General features: G+C 41.2%; 1 protein-coding gene across 1 annotated transcript; it reads right to left on the bottom strand.

Moving 5' to 3' along the window:
- Positions 1 to 3,522: 3,522 nt before the first annotated feature.
- RBP3 (retinol binding protein 3) lies at positions 3,523 to 20,200 on the bottom strand. The gene is made up of 4 exons (XM_075504105.1): positions 17,153 to 20,200; positions 9,395 to 9,585; positions 6,308 to 6,450; positions 3,523 to 3,851 (listed from the first exon to the last, which is right to left on the bottom strand). Exons 1-4 carry the CDS (start codon positions 20,198 to 20,200, stop codon positions 3,523 to 3,525), a joined length of 3,711 nt encoding a protein of 1,236 aa, XP_075360220.1.
- Positions 20,201 to 25,020: the final 4,820 nt, after the last annotated feature.

Genomic DNA, 25,020 nt, shown 5'->3' with positions numbered 1-25,020 from the left:
TTGAAAATCACTGGACTAAGGCAGCTTTTATGGTATGATCAGGGAAGACTACACTAGAAGCACTCTCCAGAGAGCAAGAATGCATCATTTTGTAGCAAACAAATGATTAAGCTGGCTACCGTTTCTTGGTCAGAGTTTTGTGAATGCTAAAAGGAGAAAGATCATACTGCTAGGAGGCCTGATACACCAACTCCTTTCTTCCTGCCTTTAAAAGGAACATGATTAGGATTAAACTTTAGGAAGTTATTCTAGGTGGGATGGTAAGGAAATGGTGCTACAAACTGTTGAATGTCCATGTCAGGTCTGGAACCAGAAAAGAGAAGAGTGGCAGTTTCAGTATGGTTCGTGTTGTGTTGTGGAAGGGCACTTCTGAAATTGCTTGTCCCTCCCTATGAAAACTTCTGTCTAACTTTCTCATTTAAACCACAAACCATGGATTTTCCATAACTAATTTTCATTCATGGTTTTGTGGTGCTCAAACCTTTCAATGCAGTGTAATTTTCTATACAATTACTGTCTGTAGTTTTGTGAGGTCTGTTGATCACACTGTGCTGTGGTCATGGTTTGGTTTGAGCTCACAGTTTTAGTGGTCACTAGAAACATCAAAAATGCCAGGTGGAGCCAAACCTGGGGGACATACATACAAAGTGAGACATACAGCTCAGGATCTATGTCTTCCTTGATGCTGTAGAAGAAGGTGGAAGATCCATGCATTCTGTGGGAAAAAAAGAAAGTTCTTGACCACATAGATGATAGAGATCAGCTTTAGTTCTGAAAGTGCAGGTTTAGGTTTCAGGGAAAGTTCTGTTACCTATAATAATTCCAGATGTTCTAGAAGGGTTTGGTACCTCTAAACAGTACAATCTCACTAGGTTCAGTGCCACTTGCCTCAGTGAGTCCTGCAGGCTCTGCCTTTACATGTATTTCCTTTTTGTCAGTTCTGAATTTGCCTCCTTTCAACTTCACTGTATTAAAGTGAGAGAGGATAGGATATAGTTCATCTATCCTGCTCGTTATGTCTCCACTGTGAGATAAGAAAGCCATTTTTTTCAGTGTCTCTAAACAAGATGTTTCCTGTGACCCTACCTTGAACAAAAAGGACAATCTTCTAACACAATTTACACTACACCTTGTCCAGATTCTAAGCTCATTGAGATGGGAATAAATATGACATAGCAGTTTGTGAAGACAGGAAAAAATAGTTTTTTAACATACTGGCCTTTGTTAAGCCTGATAGCTTCAATGCCAATTAGCCAGCAGATGACCTATGAAATGGTAAATAACATTTTGTCAATTAATAAAATTTGTCAAAGTTGCACATTAATTTTCCAGTGAAATAGATCACTTCAGTGAACTAACAGCGCTATTGATTTCAAATGGACTCACGAGCAAATGCATCTTCATTGTTTGTTTTCCCAACTAGATTCCAATTTCTAGACATATTTATTATTTGTAAGTACTTACCATATTACTACGGGAAGAAATTATTTGCTATTTGTGCCCATATGGTATAGCTTTTGGTCCTTGAATGGATAGCTAAAGTTTTTAAATGTTGGGTTTAACAACTACTATTGTTTGTACATGACAGCACAACTGATTGTGTTTAGGAAAACAAAGCAGTATATCTGGATCATATAGATATTAAAGAGGCTTAAAAGACATTAGAAGAAATACATTAGTGTTGTTTACTCATTCATTGACTACTTCAGTATTTTCCATATTAAGTATCTTTAATATTCTTCATACATATATCACTTTACACAAAATTCTGTATAAGTTTTAATTCATTTAAATATTTTCCACAACACTGAGAAGTTCAACAACTACCTAGTGCATAAAAATCAGAACACAAAAATTACTCAAAAGAGTCCAGGTTAGTGATCGCACTGAGTGTAGTTGGTAAGACAAACAAGTAGTAAAAAAGATGGAAAGTCTATTTGGTTGTTAAAATTATTTTCTGTAAATACCGAAAGAGATTCTCTGCAGTCAGATGTTTAAACATGATTTATAAAAAAACAGCAGTAACTTACAAATGAGCAAGCAAACAGCAATGTGTAACAACTACTGACTAAATTTGGGGGGACCATTTTTCTAACTTAATTGCCTTACAGGTGGCATTTTGTAGAGATGAGAAATTTTGAGATCTAGATTAGGGTTATATGTATTTCTAAATCATTACAAAGACAGATGGTTAGATAAGAATTATAAGAAAGACAAGGAATGTTCATTGATTAAGCTCATGTCAATAACTCTGTTAGTTGCCCTGGAATACACTATTACTTAGTAAGTAGCTTGTTAGCAGGGTGCAAAGGATATTTCTCTTCCTTCTTCTTGTCTTTGGGGCAGGACACACAGCAATCTGTTTTTAGCCTTAAGTAAAAACATATGATTCTTTTCCCTGATTATTGATCTGAGCACGGGGTGAAAGAGTCAATGTACTGCCTTTCACCTGCTCATTCCCCATCCCTCTGCCAGATACCAGGGGAGAAGCAGGCATGCACTTAAGAAATACCAGGACTCTGGGCAACCCTGACAGACTGGGAATGGTTATTTTTGGTACATCTAAATGGTGACACAGAGAAGAGACTTAATTTAGTTCTTGCAGTTTGGAAAACAGACTCTCCCAGTTACTGTTAATTCTTCTTTAAGATGTATAAATATGAACGTACACAATTTCCAAAGGAGCAGAGGTACCTTTTCTATCTTTGCATAAATGCTTTGAGGTGGTTCACATGCCTTCAATACTGACAGCTGGGATTTTCTAAGGGACCAAAGGAAATCTCTGTGATTTGGAGCTAAATCTTAAAAAACAGACACTGCAACAATTAACATTGACATTTGACCACAGGAGAGGAATCCAGAAACCCCAGTGAATTATCCAAATAGCTCAGCCATACCCAGAAAGAGTTGGCTTCCACAGAACGGGCTAAAAATGTCAGCATGTTGAAAAGGGAGTCACTTCGAGCTATGTACAGGGAACCAACCACTGACTATAGAGATTGAAATGACGTTCCCACTCTTTTCTAGGGTTTACATTTGGGGAGGTAGCTTTCTTTCCCTAAGAACTTGGTTATGAGAAAACTCACACAAAAAATGAGACTCCATTGTGAAGCCTCCCTCAGCTGATAGGAACTCAAATCCACTTCTGCTGCCCGGAACAGCACCGTTGCTGATGCTTGTGAATTATTCTGGGTAGCAGAAGGGCCTTGCAACTTCTCCTGTTGGAAGTGGGCTCTTGTGCAGTAAACAAGCCATGGTTTACTCCGCCAGACGGATAAGAAAAGGAGGAGCACCTGTAGGCTGCCCATCCCCTCACATGCAGATATGCACATATGCACTTACACATACACACACTGTGAGATTTTTGGCGTCTCAATTTTGCATTAGTTACCTAAATTATGGCTAAATCCTGCTGTGGGTTCCCAAATTCATTATTGGTTCAGCTTCTGAGAGTGTAAGTCCCTTGTGCTCCTTTGAAAATTACAGCCTACCTTTTTTCCAGGGCCGTGTTCCCCCACTGGGCTATCTAGAGCTGTGCAGGTGAGCACTGAGCATCTCCTTTGCTTTGGTAAGTGCTGTGTCAGCTGGTGTTTCCATGTGAGGAGGCACCCCTTTCCCTTCCCAAGAAGTGCCCTCTGCAGAGGTGACTGATCTGGAGGTGGGGATGATGATGTAGAAGTTGGTATCATCTACTTGATATGTCTGTGGGGAATGGCAGCCACCCCTGGTCTGTTCCCCAATGATGAGAGCTCTGCCCAGTTTCTTCATTATGTATACAAATTCTTCAGCAGCCCCATCCGTCACGGCACTGGTGAGGATTATTAGCCCCTTCTGAGAGCCATACCTCTCCCCTGCCGGAAAGGACAAAAAGTGTCAGAATATGCATCAATTTTCAGAGATTTATTTGCATAATGGAGAAAGAGAAGCCAAGACACAACACACTTCATTCCCTACCTGCTATTGACAACCAAAGAAGTTTGGAAATTTACTTTGTACCTATGATGGTATTAAAGCACTTTTTACACTAGCCAGCCTCTATACTGTAAAAAAGACTGTCACCCTATGTGGTACTCTTGTGCCATCAGTTTCTGATGCCATGCCATCAGCCATGAACTCCAGCAGCTGGGAGGCCAGCTCATGGTTACTACTGCTGGCTCTTCTGTGGCTTTGACTTTTACAGGAGCTCTAGATCCCATCAGAGGAGTGGGATAGGCAGGTGAGGAAAGTGATATTTTCTACTGCTCCAGCAGGAATACTCAAAGCTCAGCCAGCAGCATCTTCAGTTTCACTCTCATCCCTGCTCTAGGAACATGGCTGTCATAGAGCTTGGCCTGCAAACTATGCAGACAGCATTTTATGAAATTGTAATTATAGTGGTTTCCCACTGATTTAAACCCAGCCGGTGACTGAGCACCACACAGCCACTTGCTCACTCCCTCCCCGGTGGGATGGGGGAGAGAATCGGAAGAATAAAAGTGAGAAAATTAGTGGTTTGAGATAAGAACAGTTTAATAGTTTAAATAAAATAAAATAGTAGCAATAATAATAATAATATTATTATTAATAATAATAATAGAATATACAAAGCAAGTGATGCACAATGCAATTGCTCACCACCTGCTGACCGATGCCCAGCCAGTCCCCGAGCAGTGGCCCCCCAGCCAGCTTTCCCCCAGTTTCTATACTGACCATGACGTCATACAGTATGGAATAGCCCTTTGGTCAGTTTGGGTCAGCTGTCCTGGCTCTGCCCCCTCCCAGCTTCTTGTGCATCTCCAGCCTTCTCAGTTGGTAGAGCATGAGAAGCTGAAAAGTCCTTGATTTAGTATAAGTACTACTTAGCAACAACTAAAACATCAGTGTGTTATCAACATTATTCTCATAGTAAATCCAAAACACAGCACTATATCAGCTACTAGGAAGAAAATTAACTCTATCCCAGCTGAAATCAGGACACCCACAGGCTTTTTATAGCCTACAAATGGAAGCTGTTGCATGGCTTTTGTCCCAAGCCCTTCAACAAATACCCCTTTATTATTAGGATCTGAGCCAAGTTATCTCATTTTCTTACATAAACCAGCTGACAGGAGTAGGAGGTATTTTGCACCTTATTTTCAATATATCTGAACACGCTAGATACCTTTTGAGAGCTTAGATCCTTTGAAAAAGTGGCCAGTGCATCATAACTGGAACCTGATAACTTGAAAACTGCTCTAAACTGCTCGAAAAATGTCATTCTTTAAGTAAGTTACAGTATGACATATAATTCTCATACTAAACTTTAAGAGAGGGTCCGATAGCATGGTAATTAATTTTCACACCATCTTTGCTCTTCTCATTTCACTATAGACGTAATATCCATTAGAAGACCCTTTTCACAGTAGATATATATAATACAGGATCAGATCCAGCTCCTTTGAAGTTAATATGAGTCTGCCTGTTCTCTTTGATGGGAACTGGAATGTGTCCATAGTAATCATATCCCCTAGCATAGTCCACCTCTGACTGCCTGGGAAAATAGATGGACCCTGAAGCCTGTAACAAAGTTTAACCATTTCAGCATACTCCAAGCCAATAATTGCAGACACCATGGTGACACCTTTGTTGGTACTGTCTTAGCTTTAAAGGGGAAAAGAATTAAAACTGATGTTTGAGGCTTCTTAGCACTCTAACTGCACTTTATGAGCACTGAAGAGCTCTGTTTCTGCATATTGCAGCATCCCTTCAACTCCTATGCACAGCAGGGTGGGGCTGTGTATGTGTGGGGGGTGTGTGTGTGATACATTGCCAAATGCTCCGAACTCACTCAGATGTGCAAAATGTAGTGCTTTCCTTTCTCTCTTGCATTCTCTGGACAAACTGGGCTATTGTGGGTGTTTGCATCTACTGAAATAGTGGATTACACAGGTAGGAAGTGAGGAGCTACATAAAAAACTATGTGTGAGTATTGGAAGAGGTATTACTAGAGGTCTAGGCAGCACAGGATTTATTTTTAATTTTGGCAACTTTTAAAAGCAACAAGTCACAACTGCTGTACACAGTATTCAGCTAAACTTCTGGGGACCAGTTTACAAACCTCCATGCCTAATGTACCCCATTCCTAGGAGCGATAAACTGTTATTTATAGATGGCATTGAGGGACATGGCTGAAATGCATATTTTTGTTTTTATATTCTCTGCAGAGCTTGAGCTAATCATGGCAGGTGCTTTCACCAAATGAGTTATGGTGTCTAATGGCTCACTTTAAAATACACAAGGAGGGACACCTGAAATGAAAAGCTACTCTAAAAAGAAATTGTCATTTTACCTTTGAGCTGTGGCTGGGTCCATATTTCCTTTACTGAGTCACTGGGTCTGTCGTAAACTTTGTCCAAGAGAATTCGGTGTCCTTCATCAAAGAAGTATGAGCATAGGATTGCTATGGAAGTGGTGGAGCCTCCAATATTGTACCTTTTCAAAAATTAAAAATATTAAATATTTATTATTTAATATAAATATCCCTTCCAAGTATTGGAATCTCAGTAAAGATATTTTAAGGGATATCTACTCAGTAAATATCCCTTCCAAGTATTGTTCCTTAACAACTGAAAGGGCTTATGGCTACATTTTGATACATTTACATTCATTCGCCCCTATCAGCATTTGCACATTCATCAGAGAAACAAAATCCCCTCTAAGAGTCTTGGACTGTTATTGCCCACAACTGACTTCAAAAGCAAACATAAAACTGAATTGTCTATTTTTTTTCTTGATTCAACCTGGAAATAATTCAGAAAGTAAGCAAAGACTCTTAATCTGCAGATAAACATCAGATTCTTGTTATTCTTCTACTCTGAATAACCCATGCTGTTACTGACATAGGCATGAGTAAATATCTAAACCCTAATATATAAATGTAGATCCCAATATAAGCAACACATGTTTGTAGGACTGACGTGTTCTTATTTCCTGCTGCAGACAATGAGAATACTTGGTGTTTGGCACCTTATAACATCTGGCCATTTCTTTTTGTGCCTAAAGATTGTGTTAGCTCCTTCATTTACAACAGTCATGTTTGAAAACTTTGGTTGTAGTTTAATTTCATATCAGTCTCTGCAGATTAAATTCACTGAAGAGCCTGTGTCATTGGAGAACCCCTGCTATGAATACACACAATGGAACACCAAATTATTTTTTATCTGTCACTTTTTACTAATACTAGAGCATGTACAGCACTGGAAATGTTTGTACCTTGCTCGCTAGTAGGAGATAGATACAGTGCTTTCCTGTAGTTGATGTTAGGAGTGCCTAGCACAGACATTCCAGAAAAAACCTGCTAGAAAATGAGTTTTGCTCAGTCCTGCCAATAACTAAGTTTATTTCACCTCCAAAAAAGGATTAGACAATCCAGGAGGCCTCTGTCCCGAAGAGTGAAGCTACCTCTTTATCCTGCAGCATTTGAGGGCTGTATGCTGGATTCTCACTGTGACTGGATAGAACTGAAATAAGCCTCTTTAGTGTGTCCCAGATAATGCTGTGCTGCCAGGAGGCCCTGCTGCTGCTGCACAGCCCAGGAGGCAGCTAGACCCAGCAGAGCCCAGATTCCTGTAGCTGCCATCACAGCTGAAGTGAGTGGCAAGCAGGCAGCTAGAGCAATGCTGGAGAGCTCTTCCTGGGACTCTCTTGCATCTAAGACAGGGAAACTGCAGAAACTTTCATCAGTAATAATGACTGAGCAGTTGTTAGAGTTTTAGCTTAACTCTCAGAAGCAAGTACTTCCTTCATTACAGACTTCTTGTGTGACATTAGGGAAGCTGTTTAGTTTATCAATGTCTCTTCTCAATGCTGTGAAGGTTAGAAATATGAAGTTCATGAGTGGCACAGCTGTTTCATGAAGGGGAACTATTAAGGTGAGAGACATTATGCGTTATGGTTAATCCCATGTAAAATTGAAATTATCAAAATATGAAGTTCATTAGTGGCCCAGCTGTCCCAGGGAGGGAAACTTGTAAGACAAGAAACATTATTCATTATGGTTAATCCCATGCAAAATTGAAATTATCATCAGCCTTGCTTTAAAATAATAGGATTGGTTTATGGAGAATTTCAAAAGGTAAAATGTTTGGGGTTCTCTTTTATATACCTTCAGAGACTGGGTCTTTTGTGTGCACTCAAAGGGCTGGAAGTACATTAAATATAAAAAAAAACAAAGCAACCCAAGAAAAGAACTATAATGAGACCATTTGGTATCTGGGACATGATTTCACCTTTGCTGTTTTATTGCCCCTGGCCCTGATATGAGTTTTAGCTTGGGAGAAAACCGGGCCAAGAAAGAGGAAAGTCCCAGTCCCATCTCAAGCCTACTGGATGACGGTGGTGCTTTTGCTGAATTTGAATTCAGTCATGGGTGTGTTTTGTTGGTTGCTGCCCTGCTTCCTCTGTGCTCACATAGTGAGATCTCTCTCTGCTCTCACCGCTGTGCTCATCTTTTCCTGCACGTGCTGCAAATCCCGGAAGAATATTAAAAAGATTACCAAATATTGAGAGCCCCATGATGGCAATGGACATAAGTGGTTCTAGCATTAAAAATGAGTTCTTACAAAGGCCTTCTTTTCTTTAGTTGATATTTGTAATGTTCTGGGCTCACAAACATTAGTTCTGGATCAAAACAAGGGAATGACTTACCTAAACATTGTACGGGAAATGTATATTTGTGATATTCATCTGCTTTGATACCTGGCAACAAATGGATGCCATCTTCTGGCTCATAAGATCTGGAGCATTGTTGACACACTGGAGTGTTCAATAGAATCCTAAGCTGAGAGCAGGCATATGATGCTTGCTGCAGTAGGGTCTAGGAGTGCTACAGTACCTTTGAGGCAACACTACCTTTAAGCCACCTTTGTGCTCTGTGCACAAGGGTCATTGTGTACAGGGCTGATTGCCCAGGATAATTTAGCACTGCAAGTATGGCAATCTATATGTTGTAACACAGCCTTCCGCATGGGCTGTTTTTTTGACTGTTCAATCACTTGACCACTGCCTGCAGTAAAAGATTTAATTAAGCCACATATATATAATTAATACAAGGCACATGCAGAGATAGGTTAGAAAGAAATCACAGAAAGAATGTGAAAGAATCACAGAAAGAAACAGATGTGATATCCAGGATTGCATTCTGCAACATATTCCCTAAATTTGCCTATTTAGTTCTAAACATCTCAAGTGATGGTACAATTTGTCTTGAGATATACTTCCAGACTGTTATTGTTTTCCTTGGCTGTTTTCCTTTTCTCATTTAATTCCAGCAATGTTAGCCTGTAAACAGGACAGTAAGCCATGTAAAGCTAATTTACTGTTACAAATAAAATGCTGTTTTGAAAGAGCTTTGGTTATTTGCCATTCAAAGGTTTACCTCATGTCTATGATTAATGCATCTGTGTGAACAATTTTCTTCCAAACATGCTCTACCAGTAGATCGGACACCTGGGTTAGAAGTTCACAGTCTCCAAACATATCAAATCTCAGATAGCCGATGTTGTTTTCAAATACATTTGTGTGGAATGAAAATTTAATCAGATCTTCAAATACTTCTGGGGAAGGGATCTGAAAGAGTTTGGAAAAACAAAACAAATCATTTGCTGATACCGATAGCTTGGCACAAGATTCAAAAAGAATTATGTGGGTCAGGTTTAGTCCAGGTGGGACACATGTGAGGACACATGTGAGGAATGTGACCAACTTTGAAGAACATAATGAATGATATTAAGATTTTTGCATATTAAAGATTGGCTGCTGCACCGTTTGCCCAGTATAGGGTGCATCAACAGCATGCCCAGAATCTGGATCAGGCCCCTATTTGTCAGGGCTCAGTTTATTTCTCAAAAATACAGGAATTTACTTGCACCAAAGAGGCTGAGAAGGCTGCAAGAACCATCCCCTGGTCTGCAGCCTATTCCACTATGCCAGGCCTGCCACCCAAGCCCACTTGTTTCCTTTAGCAGTTCTTTCTAAATAAGGCACTAGGACTTTTATAATCTCTCGATTGGCCTCAGCTGACAAACAGCTGCTGGCTGCAGGTGAGGTTGGCCCCAGCCCCTCTTAATGAGCCAGTCCCTGTGATAGTGAGGAACCTGATGTGTTGGGCATGTGTTAGGATACTCATGAGGTAGACATGTATTAAATCTCTTATATGGTGGCCACGTGCCTGGAGTCTCACGTGTTAGGCTGTGATTAATTTCATTTTGTTTAGCTTATGTTATTAAACAGCAGAAATTTTTTTAATAGCAATGTGTAGCCAACTAATAAAGTTATCCTAGTAACCCCTTCATGCATTGGAGTCATAGCCTGCTCCTATTGCCAAACTTATGTTTTGCATGCATGTGTCTGAAAAGGGAAGACTCTCCTTCAGCTTAAGGAGATAAGGCTTTGGGATATACACAACTTATGTGACCTTCAGCAATTTGGTCTCTTTGCCTCAGGGTTGCTGTGAAAATGATTTTATACTTGCTTCTGAATCAGTTGCCCTCTGCCATAGCTCAGCCCCAGACAATCCGTACTTCTATACCCAAAAGAACAAGGAGTCAGCAGTGAGCCATGTGCTAAAAGGTGCTCTCCCAACCTGCAATATGCCGCAGAATTTAGGAGGCATTTGGGCTTTTTGCAACTGTAGAGGAGTCAGGCAATCTCCTGCCCTACATGTAGTGCTCTGGCCTGGGGTTGTGCTCCTGCCAAAATTGAGTCTGCCACATCAGAAAGAAGGTTTCCAAGGTGTGTGAATGCAGCTGTACTTGACGCAGCTCAAGCACTTTACCTTTACCTGGGGCAATATTACCCACTGTATCACACTTCTGGCTGCCCTGAGCTTCTTCACCATTCAGTGCCTTCTGTATGCCAAAATTGCCAAAATTTCAAACATTAATTTAAAAGCCCTGTTGGCCAGCAGTTGTTGATCTGATGGTGAGAACAAACTCCACTGAGTCCTTTTCTGTACCCTTCTTTCTCACTGTACCTTGTGAAAATAACCACTGTATTTGGACTGTAAACATATCAGTCCAGCACTACTGAGTTTGTCATTTCCAATCCACTTCCCAGTGACAGCAATGCTCCTTGATCTGCCCACTGTACTTTGACTAACAAATCACAGTTTTGAAGAATATATCCAGCATGCATTGCATTGTTCTGACAGAGCTTATATCTAGTTCAGAGGTACTGGTCCCCCCAGGAGAAAAAAATCATCACTCATTGGAAACATCTACAAATAAAATTGATGTGTTACTCTCAGCCACTTATTAATGATACTTTAAATGAACACACAGATTTCTTAGCTCTGTCTCCAACAATAATTGCTAGATGCATACCCATAAGCATGTTGATTAAGAATAACATCTGTCTATGGTAATTTTTTTCCCTACTTGTTCTTTTACTGTGCTGCATCATATCTTTGTTCATTGAGAACTTCAGTACTTGCTAGCAGTGTTGCTAACTCCTGGAAATTCATTACAGATTTCAAGGTGCGCAAGTTGGTCTTAAAGCCTCAGGTCTCACAGGGTAAAATGAATATGCAAGGATCTCAAAGAAACTCTTCATCTTCATGGCTGCAGGAAAAGGTATGAAAATATATGTATTTTAAAGGCTTTAAGACCAGAAGTCAGATGAAAGCACTCAGAATGTAATTTTGGGGGGGGTGGGGAAAGCCTCCTAATTTTTACGCAAAAGAGGGGAGGAGGCTGGGACTGACAGAAGAGAGAGAGTTACTGTCCTGGAAAACTGCAGTTCATGACACTGGAACATGGGCCACGTGCTGCTGGTACCTAAGGAGGCGAGTCCAGCTTCAGAGAGCAACAGTGCACTCTCCTTTGGAAGGCAGAGCTCTGTTTGCAGGCCAAGGACAAGCTGGACAGGATGCGTCTAAGAGTAAGATCCTGCTGCTCAGCCAGGCAATGTTTACATACAAATGACTTGATGGTTAAATATAAACCCTCAGGTGCCTTAGTAAGAACACTATAAGCAATGTGGCTAGACTAAAGGACCTCCAAGCTAACACTGCTTAAGCCAAGGAAGAATTGTTTTTCATTAACTATATAGCGTCTCCAGTCCTATTCTGCAGTCTCCTTCCACAAGTGAGTGGCCTAACTAGAACAAGTAATGTGACACAAAATAGGACCTAGAATGCTGCCCTGGGACTCATGCATAGAGTTTCATCAGTGGTTCTGCTACTGACACGTACCCCAACCATGGGCAAACTACTTTTCCAACTGTGCCTCTCTTCCCTCTTTTCTCCCCTTTCACCTCTCCCCAAAGTTGTTTTGTCTATTTAGATGGAAACTGTATTTTAATAGCTAATTTTGTGCTGACCATTGTAATGTAAGTCTGATTTCCATTAGGATTGTTAGTGCTGTCAACTGCCAGCTGTTAAAATATTATCAGCCAACACCCTTGTACCATTGCAAAACCTGAGATTGGTTTAAGAGCCATGAGATCTTGGGGGCTGGGTGGTGGGGTTGTGCCTTTCTTTCTTAGAATAACATTTGGGTTCCTTGTGTACCCTCACAGGCTGGAATGGAACCATCTATCCTAGTAGGTCCCCCAGCTCAAGGACCGACAGGATCAGCAATATCCCTGACAGCTGATTCTCACTTGCTCTTAAAAACACCCATATCACTGGGTGATTTCCAGGCAATCCAGTCTAGTACGTCACTAGCCTTACTATTACAAAGATGTTTTTAACATCTAGTGTAAACAGTCTAAGTTCACTGCTTTCTACAGTTTAAGTGCATTACTTCTTGGCCTATTCACCACGGACAAGGGAACAGATTATTCTCTTCATATTTGAAATAGCCTCTTACGTATCTGAAGACTGTTTTCATGTCTCCTCTCAGTTTTCTTCTCTCTGGAATAAACAACTCAAATCTTTTAAACTTTTTCAAGATGACTCTTATTCAGTCTTCTCTTTACTCCTGTTCCTCTTTTCTGTGGTCTCCCTGCTTGAGCCCCATCTTTCCAGAAAAGCCCAAGACCGCACATAGTATACTCTAGCTGAATTTTCTTTATAGCTGAATGTAGCAGAAGACTTCACATCTTACTGATTATATTCCTCCTTATCCATTCCAGTTTGATGATTATTATTTTTTACTGCAACAACTTGACTCTATTGACTTGTGTTCAGCTTATGAACACTGAAGAACCCATATACTTTTTTACAGGACTCCCCCTAACCAAGCTGTTTTCCTCCCAGAGCTGTGCAGTCAATTACTCTCACCCTAGAAACTGTGTAAGAACCTTCCATGTGTTCTTATTTAACCTCATCCTGGTTTTCACAGATCATTTCTCCAGTTTTTTCAGAACTGTATCTTTGAATTCTAATCCTGCCCTCCATGGCACCAAGACAGACAGGATGGGCAGGTTACCACAAGCAAAAGCTGAAATCCTCTGGGATGGTGCTGTGGAAAGGATTAAAAGAGGTTATTTAAGGCTCTCAGTCCCAATTGAGGGAGTGCAGGGCACAGTGAGAAGCTGTATTTTCACCCCGCAAAGGGCGGCACTGCACAGCAGCATGTAAGCCTGCTCTGACAATACGCAGCTTGTAACATACTCATTGTAAGCCAGTGAGCAGTTATTTTCTAGTCAATGCCCTGGAAGATTACATTTGAAATGAAAATTTGAAAACATGATTCATCACTAAATTTTGATTTTCATCCAAAACCCACTGAAAATCCTTAAAACTAACGGCCAAATCTACTGTAACATGAAGGACAATGGAAAAAAAATGAGCACAAATGGATCTCTTTGGTGGGATTGTAACTGCAAACGTAGCTGCATTGAGCTTGAGTATTAGGATCAGAAGATGAAAGGTACTAGAAAAAGAACAGAAGTGATGAACAAAGTGTCATATTCTTTTCTGCACCAAATACAAGAAGCAAGCATGAATTGCAAAAGGTGAAGAGTCAATGAGAGTTAAACACGAGACAATTTTTTGGCTTGCATAAACTTGTATAGTTCCACTGACTTTACTGTGGTTACATTAATATAAATCAGCATTGTATGGGCCCATGACAATTTTTTTCTACCTGTTGGCAATAGACATAGCAATCTGATTATCTACCTTGACACTTTGAGGCTGAGCATTTTGATTTCACTCATTAATGAAGGGACATAAGCAAACCATACTCCTTTCTGGTGAAACATCTGTAACTATTGCCTCCTTCAGCAAGGACAATACTTTGCTATAGATGCATATTATTTATCTGGGAAAAGGGGGACTTCAAATGCAGGAACAATTTCTGTCTAGAAAGGATTCCTTCTTGTTTTTTACTCTGATCATCATTTTCAGCTGCTTATCTAAAACGTTAATACAAAAATTCTCTTAGGTGTGAAGACGGCATTAAAAGTATTTGGGCGTTATCAAGGGGCCAAAAGAGTCACTCAGGGAGACTCTTGTCACTTAAAATTGACATAACACATTTGCCAAAATCAAGCAGCAGTTCTTCCATAGGTAGTCTACAATACTCAGGTATTAATGAACACAAATGTTTCAGTATGGAAAGGAAGGTATGACTGGAGGGAGAGGCAAACAGAAGAATAAGTAGGGATTATTGAACTGCACATCAGGAAGTTCACAGAGCTCTGCCTTATAAGCAAAACGCTATTTTCTGAATCACAAACAGTATACACATTTGCCTCTGGGAAGTCTGACTTTGGAAAGTGGCATTTATGCAGCAGACAACTCCAGCTAGCATTGACCTTGCTGCTGTCACAGAGGAGACATATTCACTACCCCGTATTATGCTTCAGCAGCTATTCTAGTGTAGCAGATGCAAAGGTCTACATGCATTTCACTTGTCTGTCTCCTATGTCCCATCCCATCCTTCCTGCAGTTATTCATCATCACTTTCATTTAATTGTGTTGGATCTGCTTCACTGTCAAGGTCATTATCAAGAAAATCCCACTATCAAGGGAAAGGGTGGCTTGGAAAGTAGGTAGCACAAGAAAAAAACTAGCTCTTGGGTTTTTGAGGAATAAATGTGATACAGATTAAAAGGGCCACTATGTCCATGTATAGGACTGTTAAAAAAAAAATTACAAATGCATTTATTGCCACCATGTAAGCTTCACTGCAATCTTCAGGCATTTGCTCTCTGGGGTATTGGTACAGGGTACTCCTGAAATGTTCCACAGAAAGCATCCCTCTTGGCCCTGCAAAGCCAGGCAGGAAATGAAGGTACTCTTGTTGCCCAGTGCTCTGTGGAATAGGTGAATTTTGTTTTACCTCTATCACAAGGAAAAGCCTTTACTTCAGTGACTTCAGTGTCTTCATTCAATCACTCTCTTTTTCCTTAAAATGTCTTAACACAGCTCTCTTGTCTCTCTGCCTCCCAGTTTCCTCAAGCACTATGAAGGAATGCATACACCTTTGGAAACTATTTTAGCCTTGTAAGAGACCTGTGCTTCTCCTCAGCTATTTATACATTCTTTCCCCTTGAAGAAATCTCAGCTTTGTCCCAATTTTCATCCACACTGATGTGATTTCCTTCTTATGGGTGTATCCCCTGACCTCTTCCAATCATTTTGCTTAACGAAGAACTGAGGTAAACAGAGGCATTAATTAATATAACGGCATTTCCTCACTATCTCTATCAGGATCAGAATTTCATGTCATGTGACAAATAAGATATTTGTCCTGTATATCCTGTTCTTGACATTCAAGGTCTGAATAAAGTGAGGTTTGAACAAGTAAAAATAGCCAGCAATATCCATTAAGAGTTGTCAGTGAAAACAGTGACTAATTTGCAAGATGGGCTCACTTTGTAGAATGGGGAGAAATTATGATGTATCACTACTGATATGTTGCTAATAATTTAGCAGGGAGCTCTGTCAAAAACATCTTTAGAGTGAAGTTTTCTACACCCAACAAATGCAGGAGGGAAAGAGAGTGATGGAATAGAAAAATCCTTCAATTAAGTATTTCCATTTAAGCTTAGAGGCAAGAATGGGGCCAGCATCTCTTTGTTAACAAACTTGAAAAAAATGCCCTCCCCTGGCATTGCTTAGACTTTGTCCTTGACCTTAATGTTGGAGATAATACCACAAAGGTCATGCCTACTTTAAATCATGCATGCCAAAAACTTCAGAGGGTGGAAGCCCACAGATTTCCTCCCCCAGGAAACATTTAATAGTTACCTGACACTTTGTAAAGTTCATTGCAAAGGCAAATGCATTCTCTTCAAAAAGTAATTTTATGAGTCCCTGGAGAAAAGACGTCTCTGATAGCCATGCTAGAGCAGTAGCCAGAAAGGAGCTAACTTCATCCAAGAAAGGGATCAGGTTATCCTAACCCTCCCTTTAATTTGAAGATGGAATTTTAACAAGTGCTCCTGGGAGCTCCCTCCAGCACAACAATGAACAAGAAAGATTGCCAAGGCAGACCAGTGTATAAATACCCAGGCTCAGAACAAAGCACAGACTGTTACGCAAACCACACAGCAAGGGCAAAAGTAGATTATTAAAAATCAATTTCTCCCTGGGGTCACCTAACTTCCACCCAGATACTTCTTCCAAAGTATTTCTAGGTCACTGGGAAACTGTCTGATGCTAAGCATGAGATACAATTAGAACAACTTTCCACTGTCACTACCAAAGGAGTTGCTTGTTATTCTGGTGTCATAGAAGGCAGGTACAGCAATTTTATATAGAAAAATCCATTAAAGAGTATGTGGTTGCATGTTTTGCAGGTGTATGCATTTAATCCGTTCCAACCAAATTTTTCCTAAATTACAAACTCGGTTTGTAACCAGTAGTGCATTAATTTATTACAGCTTGAAAAACCATAGAATTGAAAGAGAGGGGATCACAGAGACAATGAGATATCTTCCCTCTAACTGTGAAGCTCTGCGTATTTGCTTGTGGCAGATGGTGACTGAAAGAGATTCACAGCCTGACGGTTGTTCCCAAAATGCATGCATCCAGAGCTACCATCTACTACCACAAGCTACTACCCTGACTTGCCTTAGTGTCAGAGAGAGCTCAGCCTCCAAAACCCACTCAGGCACTGGCTTCTCTTCTGGGTACAGGGAAATCCTGGTGGGTTTATGATATGGGCCAGAAACAAGACAAGCTATCTGACTCAGTGCTCCCATTCTAGCTGGCATCAGTATAGCTACAAGAGAACTGTACCTGTTTTGGCATGATCCCTGGGATGCTGTCCTTGGCATGTTCAGGGATGTAGAGCAATTTCAGGTGCTCATCATCAGAAAGAGCTTGCAAGTTGGCAGTCACCTTCCTGGCCAGCTCCTCTTCTGTATTAAACCTTTTATAACTGTCTTTGTTGATGTTCTTGGTGAGGTTGGATGCTATAACAGTCCCGATGTCCACAAAGGCATAATTATCTGCCACAAGCTTGCCTACAGTTTGCAGTGTCTGTGGCACCTGGGCACGCAGGTTGGCAATGTGCTGAGCTACAGCCATGGCTTCACTGGCCTGGATGGTGATGTGTGGCTCCACGCCAGACACACTCCATACTTTGCCAGTGACTGGGCTGAGCACCACTTGGCTGGGGATGGAGGCATATAAGGAACTCTTACCAACACGATAAATGCCCACTGAGAGGGAACCACCTACGGTGGGCTCACCAATAACTGTGGCCCGGTGTAGATCCTTCATAGAGCGAGTGAAAGCTTCTGCTGCTGAGCCACTCATATGGCTTGTTAGGATGTAGATGTCCTTGAGAGAGCCATATCTCTTGCCGGTGACTTGGGGGAGAGTCCACACCTCTGTGCTGCGGGAGGTACTACGATCGAAGACAGTGTAGAGGTGTTGCTGAGGCTCAGGCTCAAAGAAGTAGGAACAAAGTATTGGGATGGCAGTGGAGTAGCCACCTGTGTTGTACCTCATGTCAATAATCATGGCATCCGTGTCCACCAGCTTGTTCCATACCATCTGCACCAGCTGGGGCCCAATGGCCTTCACTGTTTCTGCCTCAGCCATCATATCAAAGCGAAGGTAGCCCAGGTTGCCTGGCAATACCTCAATTTTGAAGAGTGCCTCAATGATGTAGCTCAGCTCCTCAGGGCTGGGAATCATGTTGGGAAGCTGTTCTTCAGGTGTTGGTTCTACATGGCTGTGGAAGACATGAAGCCGATGGTCCCCCGAGGCCTCCTGTAAGTCACTGGTAAGCTGGGAAGCCAATGTCTCAAAGTCTACAGCTGATCGATAACCTCCTTGGGCCCGTTTGGTGCTGAGCATAGCACTGGCCTTACCAGCCACTTCTGGGATGGCATAGTGAGCCTCTAGGAGTTGCCCGGTACCCTCCAAAAGTACTCCCATGTTCTTGTGGAAAGCTAGCACCTCTTCAGCCTTCTCCAGTGCATCCTCAGCCAACACTATGGCATCAGGCACAACTCCTCCGCCCATCCAGCTTTCCCCATGGTTATCAATGAAAGTGATAACAGGAACTGTGACAGTTAGACCATGGGTTATTCCCTGCTCAGGCTGCAGCAGAGGGAAGGTACGGGTGTGTGAGAGGCTTCCTGCTGTGATCTCACCAATCAGTGTGGCACGGCCCAGGGACTGCATGAGGTAAGCAAACTCCTCAGCAGCTGTAGCAGTGTGGTGGCTGGTGAGCAGGTAGATGCCACGCTGAGCCCCATAGGGCTGGCCCAGCAGTTCTGCCTGGCTGTTGTGCTCCTGTGTGTGATTGCTGCGCCTGTCATAGGTTGTGAAGAGATGGACAGGGCCAGCAGCAGGATCTTGGAAATAGGAGAGTAGCACAGGCACAGCAGAGGAGGAAGGGCCCCCAGGGTTGTAACGTAGGTCCATGATCAAGTTCTCTGTATTTTGGAGGGGCTCCCACACTTTGTTGACAATGTAAGGTCCCAGCTTAGCAAGCACAGAGGCATCTGCAAACTCATCAAAGCGCATGTAGCCAACATTGCCTGGCAACACGGACACCTTGAAGACAGTATCCACCAAGGCATGCAGCAGTTGCTCATTGTCAGGCAAGCTGGCTGCCACTGCAATTGGCTCCTCAGCAGGCGGGGCAGCAGCTTCACCTGGCTTCATGACTCGGACCAACAGGCGCGGGTCTTCAGATAAGGTCTGCATCTCAGTGTTGAGCTTGGTGGCCAGGTCCTCTGCTGACTGCACAGAAGAGAAGTCAGCGGTGACGAGGTGCTGCAGCAGTGCTGGCACCCGCTCCACTGAGCTGTAATAGTCCTTTAATATGTTTGTGAGGTGGCTTAGGGTGCCAGGCACTGCTCTGCGCACTGCCAGGATGTCCAGGGATTTCTGCAAGGCTTGCTCTGCCTCAGTAGCCACACATGGCATCACCCCACTCACCTCCCAGCTCTGTCCACCGCCACTCAAGGGGCTCACAGATCGTGACACGGGAACCATCATATAGAAATTGGAGGGGCCAATACGCAGCTTCTGGATGTCCAGCGAGCCTCCAGCTGTCTTCTCCCCAACAGTGATAGCCCTGTTCATGTGCTTGAGGATGTAAGCCACATCTTCAGCCACTCCTGTGGTGTGGTGGCTGATCAAAACAATGACATCCTTGTCTTTGCTGTACCTCTCTCCCAACACCTTTGGCAGTGTCCATATCTCTGTGGTGGTGTTGGAGGGCCGATTGTATACAGTCTCAACATGCAGCATCTTGTCTGCTTCATGCAAATATGAGATGATGAAGGGGAGGCCGGAAATCTGTCCCCCAGTGCTGTGACGAAGATCTATCACCAGGGCAGATGTCTCTATCAGCGTCTTCCACACCTTGTCCACCAGAAAAGCTCCAACTTTCTGCACAACTTCCTGTCCTATGATATAATCAATCCTCAGGTAGCCAACATTGCCCTCCAGCTTGTCATAAGTGACCACATGCTCAATAAGACTCAGGAGTTGTTCACGAGTGGGGGAAGCCTCAGCTTCTTGTTTGGGAGCTGCATGCAGTGATGGCTCATAGGAAATCACCAGTCTTGGGTCATTCAGAGCACCCTGCACTCCAGCTGTCAAGACACTGGCCAGCATTTTTGGATCTGAGATGTCCAGGATCTCCCCACTCTTGATTGCTTGTTCAATGGCTTCTTGCATTCCCACTAGGTTTTCAGGATAGCAGTAGTTATCCAGAAGGACTTTAGCCATGTCCAGTACTAGAGTTGGCTGAAAGATTTCCTCAGCAGGTATGCTGCACATTATCAGTGCTGAAAACAGGAAGAAATGTGTCCTGATCATTTTGTCTTTGTATGGAATAGAAAAGAAGGAAAGAAGTCAGAAGCTCTTATTGATCAAGATGAATGTAGCTCTCCGATGACTCTCTGTTTGTGAATCACACTGAAATCCCTGTGTTGAATCCAGGTGCACTGAACAGATAAAAATCTTTTATCTGCATTAAACCTTTAATCTCATTAAAATGGAGTGCATCACACGAAGTGCACCAATAGATGATATTCAGCTCCTTACTACTTCACAGTCCCCTTATGAAACAGTAATAAACTTCAATCATCAAGGAAGATCTTTCTGGCAGTTAATTGTTTTCAAAAGTTAATGCATTGCCTGTTATAAGCTGGTCCTGGCTTATCCTGACAGTGGATTGCTTAAATGCAAAACTTTGATTTTAACCACAGTTAGAACAGCAGTCATCCAGTCTTTCACCATTATTTATGAAAAGCTTATACCAGGAGATTTTTCAGTGACTTAGTTGTATCAATATTTAATATTTTTTCAAAAGTTGTTGACAATACATTGTCTTTGGTGTTTTTCAGTCTGAGCTGCAAAGGACTGTGCTTACATTCAGTGACTAAGGGCTCCAAACAAGGAACTCCAGACATTTAGAACAGCTCATAAAATCCAAGGTAATGACAGCCTGTTAATTTCTGTGCTGAGAATTGCCAGCATTTTAAACAGGACTTTGAAATACATTTGCCTCAACATAATACAGCTAAATCTGAGGTGACTTTAATCTTCATAATTTGCACTCAATTAGGATTTACTTGTAATACCATTGAGTAACATATGGTCATGTCTGACGACAGCTCCCAGCCAATAGACTTTAGGCTCAACATACCAAAATAGAACGTAGGGGGTTGTTTTCTTCTGCTTACAATGTATTCGAGACCCTATTGTATTAAGAGTTTGAAAGAGGATCAGAATATGTGGGATGCAGCTGCAGGCTGTACCCTGTGAGTTGTCAACATTCAGAGCTCCAGTATGACATGCCAAAGACATATAAGAACAGATTCTTGGCTTTAAGTCTGAAATGAGTTGCTAGCCCAGCCTTCTGCTTGCTGGAGATAGCTGCAAGAATAGACTAGGGAATCTGGGAAGAGCATGTTTTTGTATTGCTTTCGAAATGTCACTTGTTGCTACATATGAACACATGTGGAGGGAAGAGTTTAAAGATGGTCTACCCTGGCTGGGTGCAGTCTGTTGGTGTCATGTGTGAGTGTTGTGAGTGAAGCCTGCCACCCACATGAGCAAAGTTTAGTGCAGTCCTCTTTCTGGGTCATTCAGTTGTAGTAATAAAGGAGCTTTGTGAAGTTCCTTCCTTTAACATGTCCGTATAGGAATAGCTTCGTCTATATATGCAGGTACTATTTCATCCCGTGGTTGATTTGTATCTGTGTATATGTAAATGTACAAATGTAAGTCCATCAAAGGGAACTATTAAATTGTGAGAGTCCATTAGAGAAAGGACTGCTCTATGGCAAAAGCTGTAAAACTTGATGTTATAATCACAGGTATCTCTGGCAACCAGGCTGTGCTATCATCTGTAAAAATTAAAGCCTAGTTTAAAAAACGTCGCCACTTCCCCTGTCAAAGGAGAGGCCTAGGATATAGTTGAAATTGTTGTTGATAATGTATAAATAAGTAATTAACCTTCAAATGTGCCACAGTAACATTCCGTGTGCCTCATTGGTAGAGAAGCAGTGAGATTCAGATCTGTTGTATCTTCTTAATTTTGGGGGGCTGTTCTATATTGTGACAGTGTATGACATCCATCACAGACCTAACTCCAGGGCACTATCACCAGTTTGAATTGCTCTTCTTGCTTTCTTCCTGCAAAGAACAATCCAGCACTCTAGGGCAAAGGCAGCTGGAACAAAAACTCTTCAGCATAACCACACTTTGTCCAGAGATTGACTTTTGAGCTACAGGATTTATTGCCAGAGCTGCATTAATTCCTCATGTGGCCAATACAGTGGATGGGACCTTGGGCAAATTGATTTCTATTACTTTTCTAACCCACGGCCCTTCTGTCTAGCTTGGAAATTTTTGGGGGCAAGGGATCTCTTTTGCTACGTTAACGTCTACCACATACCCTACCTTTACTTCCAACTTCTGATAGTGTCTCTAAATGCCATTACCACAGGAATAATTGCACACCCTGTAGTGTACATTAAGACAATCAATAGGCAAGATACTGTACTTCATAAATCCCCAACTTAATTCTTAAGCACCACGTGCTCTGTGCACTGACTAAGGCAGGGGACGTCTGAAATAAAAACGTTATGAGCTGTGATTGTGTAATTAATGCATACGACCAAGAGGGGGATGATGCATAGATAATCTTAATTCTGACATTTCCCACTTTGGAGTGCTTAACATTTTAATGCTACCTTACTATTAGGAATTTTTGTGTGTTCCAACATCTTTCAATGAACTTGAAAGGGAAGATATAGACTAACTAATTTTGTTATGATGGAAACAAAGCATAATGATAAAGAAAACATATGTACGATCTAAAACAATGAAGTAAAAATGTGTAAACATGGAAGGGTTAGATATTTCGCCTGCTGGCCTACGGGGTTGGGTTGTTCCATGGGTGCCCTTTTTCGTTTCTTATTTCTTTCTTCCTTTTACTGCTGCTGGGTGCTGGAGGAGGGCATGCCCAGGAGCCAAGGAGGAGGGTTACAAAATGGATCTATTGTGACAGGAATTGGGAAAAAAAGTACAATAATCCATGTCCCTAAGAATATGTCAGGATGGATCTCTATTTCTGTCTGTCTGTACAGTAGCTTTAAGCATGCAGCTTTCTATCCCAGAAAAAAGAATGATGTTGCATGTTTATGGAGTATACACAGTACTTTCTTTTTTAATCTTTCAGTACATAGTACGTAATGGACACTTATATTTATATGAAACTATTTAACAAGTATGGGATAATGGTGGAAATAAGGTTAAATTATTTACCATAAAAATTAGAGAAATTAATATTTTCTGGATTTCTTGAAAGTAATTTCATTCTGCTGTTTAAATCACAGCAAATCTTAAAAAAACCCTTATTTGTTTAGAAGGACCTTTTTTTTCACTGTATTCTTCTCTGCCAGTTTCTGCTTTTACAATAGACATTAATATAACTTGAAATGACAAAGCATTACTCAAATTATCTCAGTTTCAACTTGCTGTGCAAAGTGTGTTTTAGGGTGTTACAGATATTATATACGAGGTGTTAAAGTCACTTCATCTTACCCTGAGTCTAAGAGACATAGATGAATGGCCATGAAGATCATACTCAGAAAGAAGACAGTAAAAGACAGTAACTGAGCATTTTTAATCAGGATATGTGCCAGATAATTACCTTACATATCTAAGTGAGTTCTATATATCCACTGCTAAAGTAATTATATAATAATTTTTTTCCTAGCATTTAAGGAAGTATTTCCACAGATTCACAATATTCTTCTCCAGTGAGGCCTTATCTAGAGGTTAAAAATCATGAAATAGCCCTTTCTTGCCTGTGATTGTTGTAAAATCATAAGATTTTAAAAAAAAATTTTCTCTTTTTCTAATGTTTATTGTGTGTTGCATCATGTTCTAAAGATTTTCATATCAGAAGGGCTGGAAACTGTAGCTGAGGTTTTTATGAAGCTAGGGTTTTGAGAAATATATACAGGATTGTGATTAATTTCACCCAGTAAAAAACAAGATGCGGCAACACTCCACAGCTCAATTTATTTCTTAAGTTCAGGTGCATATTCTTCCTCATGCACTTCATCACTAGCATACAGAAACAAAACTAGCTTCATAATGTAAATGTAAAATAAATGCTTTTCCCAACTTGCATGACTTAAAAAGCTAGGACAGTGGAAAAAAGTATTTTTCCACTGAATCTATTCAGTGATCTATTTCTCTTGCCCTGAATTCAATGTGACATGTATCACTCACTGCTACCTTGGTAATTCTTTATAGATGGTGTTAGGGTAAGAATCCTTCCTTATGTGCTGTGGATACTTCAGGCTTTGGAGAATGACTATTTACTTGCTCATTTCTTGATACATATAGCTTAAATTTTTATCAAACATGTTGTTCAATGCAAGTGTGTTCACTGAACTCTGAGTACCTAGATCCAACATGTAACTCTACCATTAATTCTAATATAACCCTAGCCAAATTCCTATTTTGATTTTAGTTTTGAGCTGAACTGAATAGCTCGGGCCTAGCTCTAGCTTTTGTAACTCGTAAAACTTTATGATCCTTTAAAATCTGTCCACAAGTATTTCATTTTCTGACTTCCTGTGGGTATGAACTTCCCACATACTCTGAGAGGAGGTATTTTCTTTTATCTGTCCCAGACTAGTCTGCATGCACGGTCTGCATCACTCAGATCACATGCTAAAAAGCTTCCACAAGAGCAAGATTAAATATTTTGCTATGTATTTTTTACTTTCTATATTTTGCTCCAATACTCCCTGGTTCTGATCTGTGGCTGATCTTACCATTCCCTCATCAGGCCCATATAGATCATTTGGTCACTGACAAACCGCAGTAGCAGGAGGCTCATCTGAAGGTGGCAGCAAGAGCAGTTTTTCACTGGCAGAAATGCCAACAGGATAAAGGTGAAATTTGGGAATAAACTACTTTTGGTTTTAGTAGAGCCTTCTAATATAGCCATATTATAAATTATACGTAAGAATTAGAATTAATGTAAAGGTGATATTGGGCTCCTAAATACTGAGAGGCAGGATTTATTAGCTCAAGCACAGGACCATGCTAATGAAATATTTAATGCTTCCAGGACTTTGGTAAGTATTTCTAGACAAACCTCCACTGCC

Source organism: Mycteria americana, chromosome 6, assembly GCF_035582795.1.
Source record: "Mycteria americana isolate JAX WOST 10 ecotype Jacksonville Zoo and Gardens chromosome 6, USCA_MyAme_1.0, whole genome shotgun sequence".
NCBI lineage: Eukaryota > Metazoa > Chordata > Aves > Ciconiiformes > Ciconiidae > Mycteria > Mycteria americana.
This window is presented reverse-complemented; position numbering and strand designations above follow the sequence as displayed.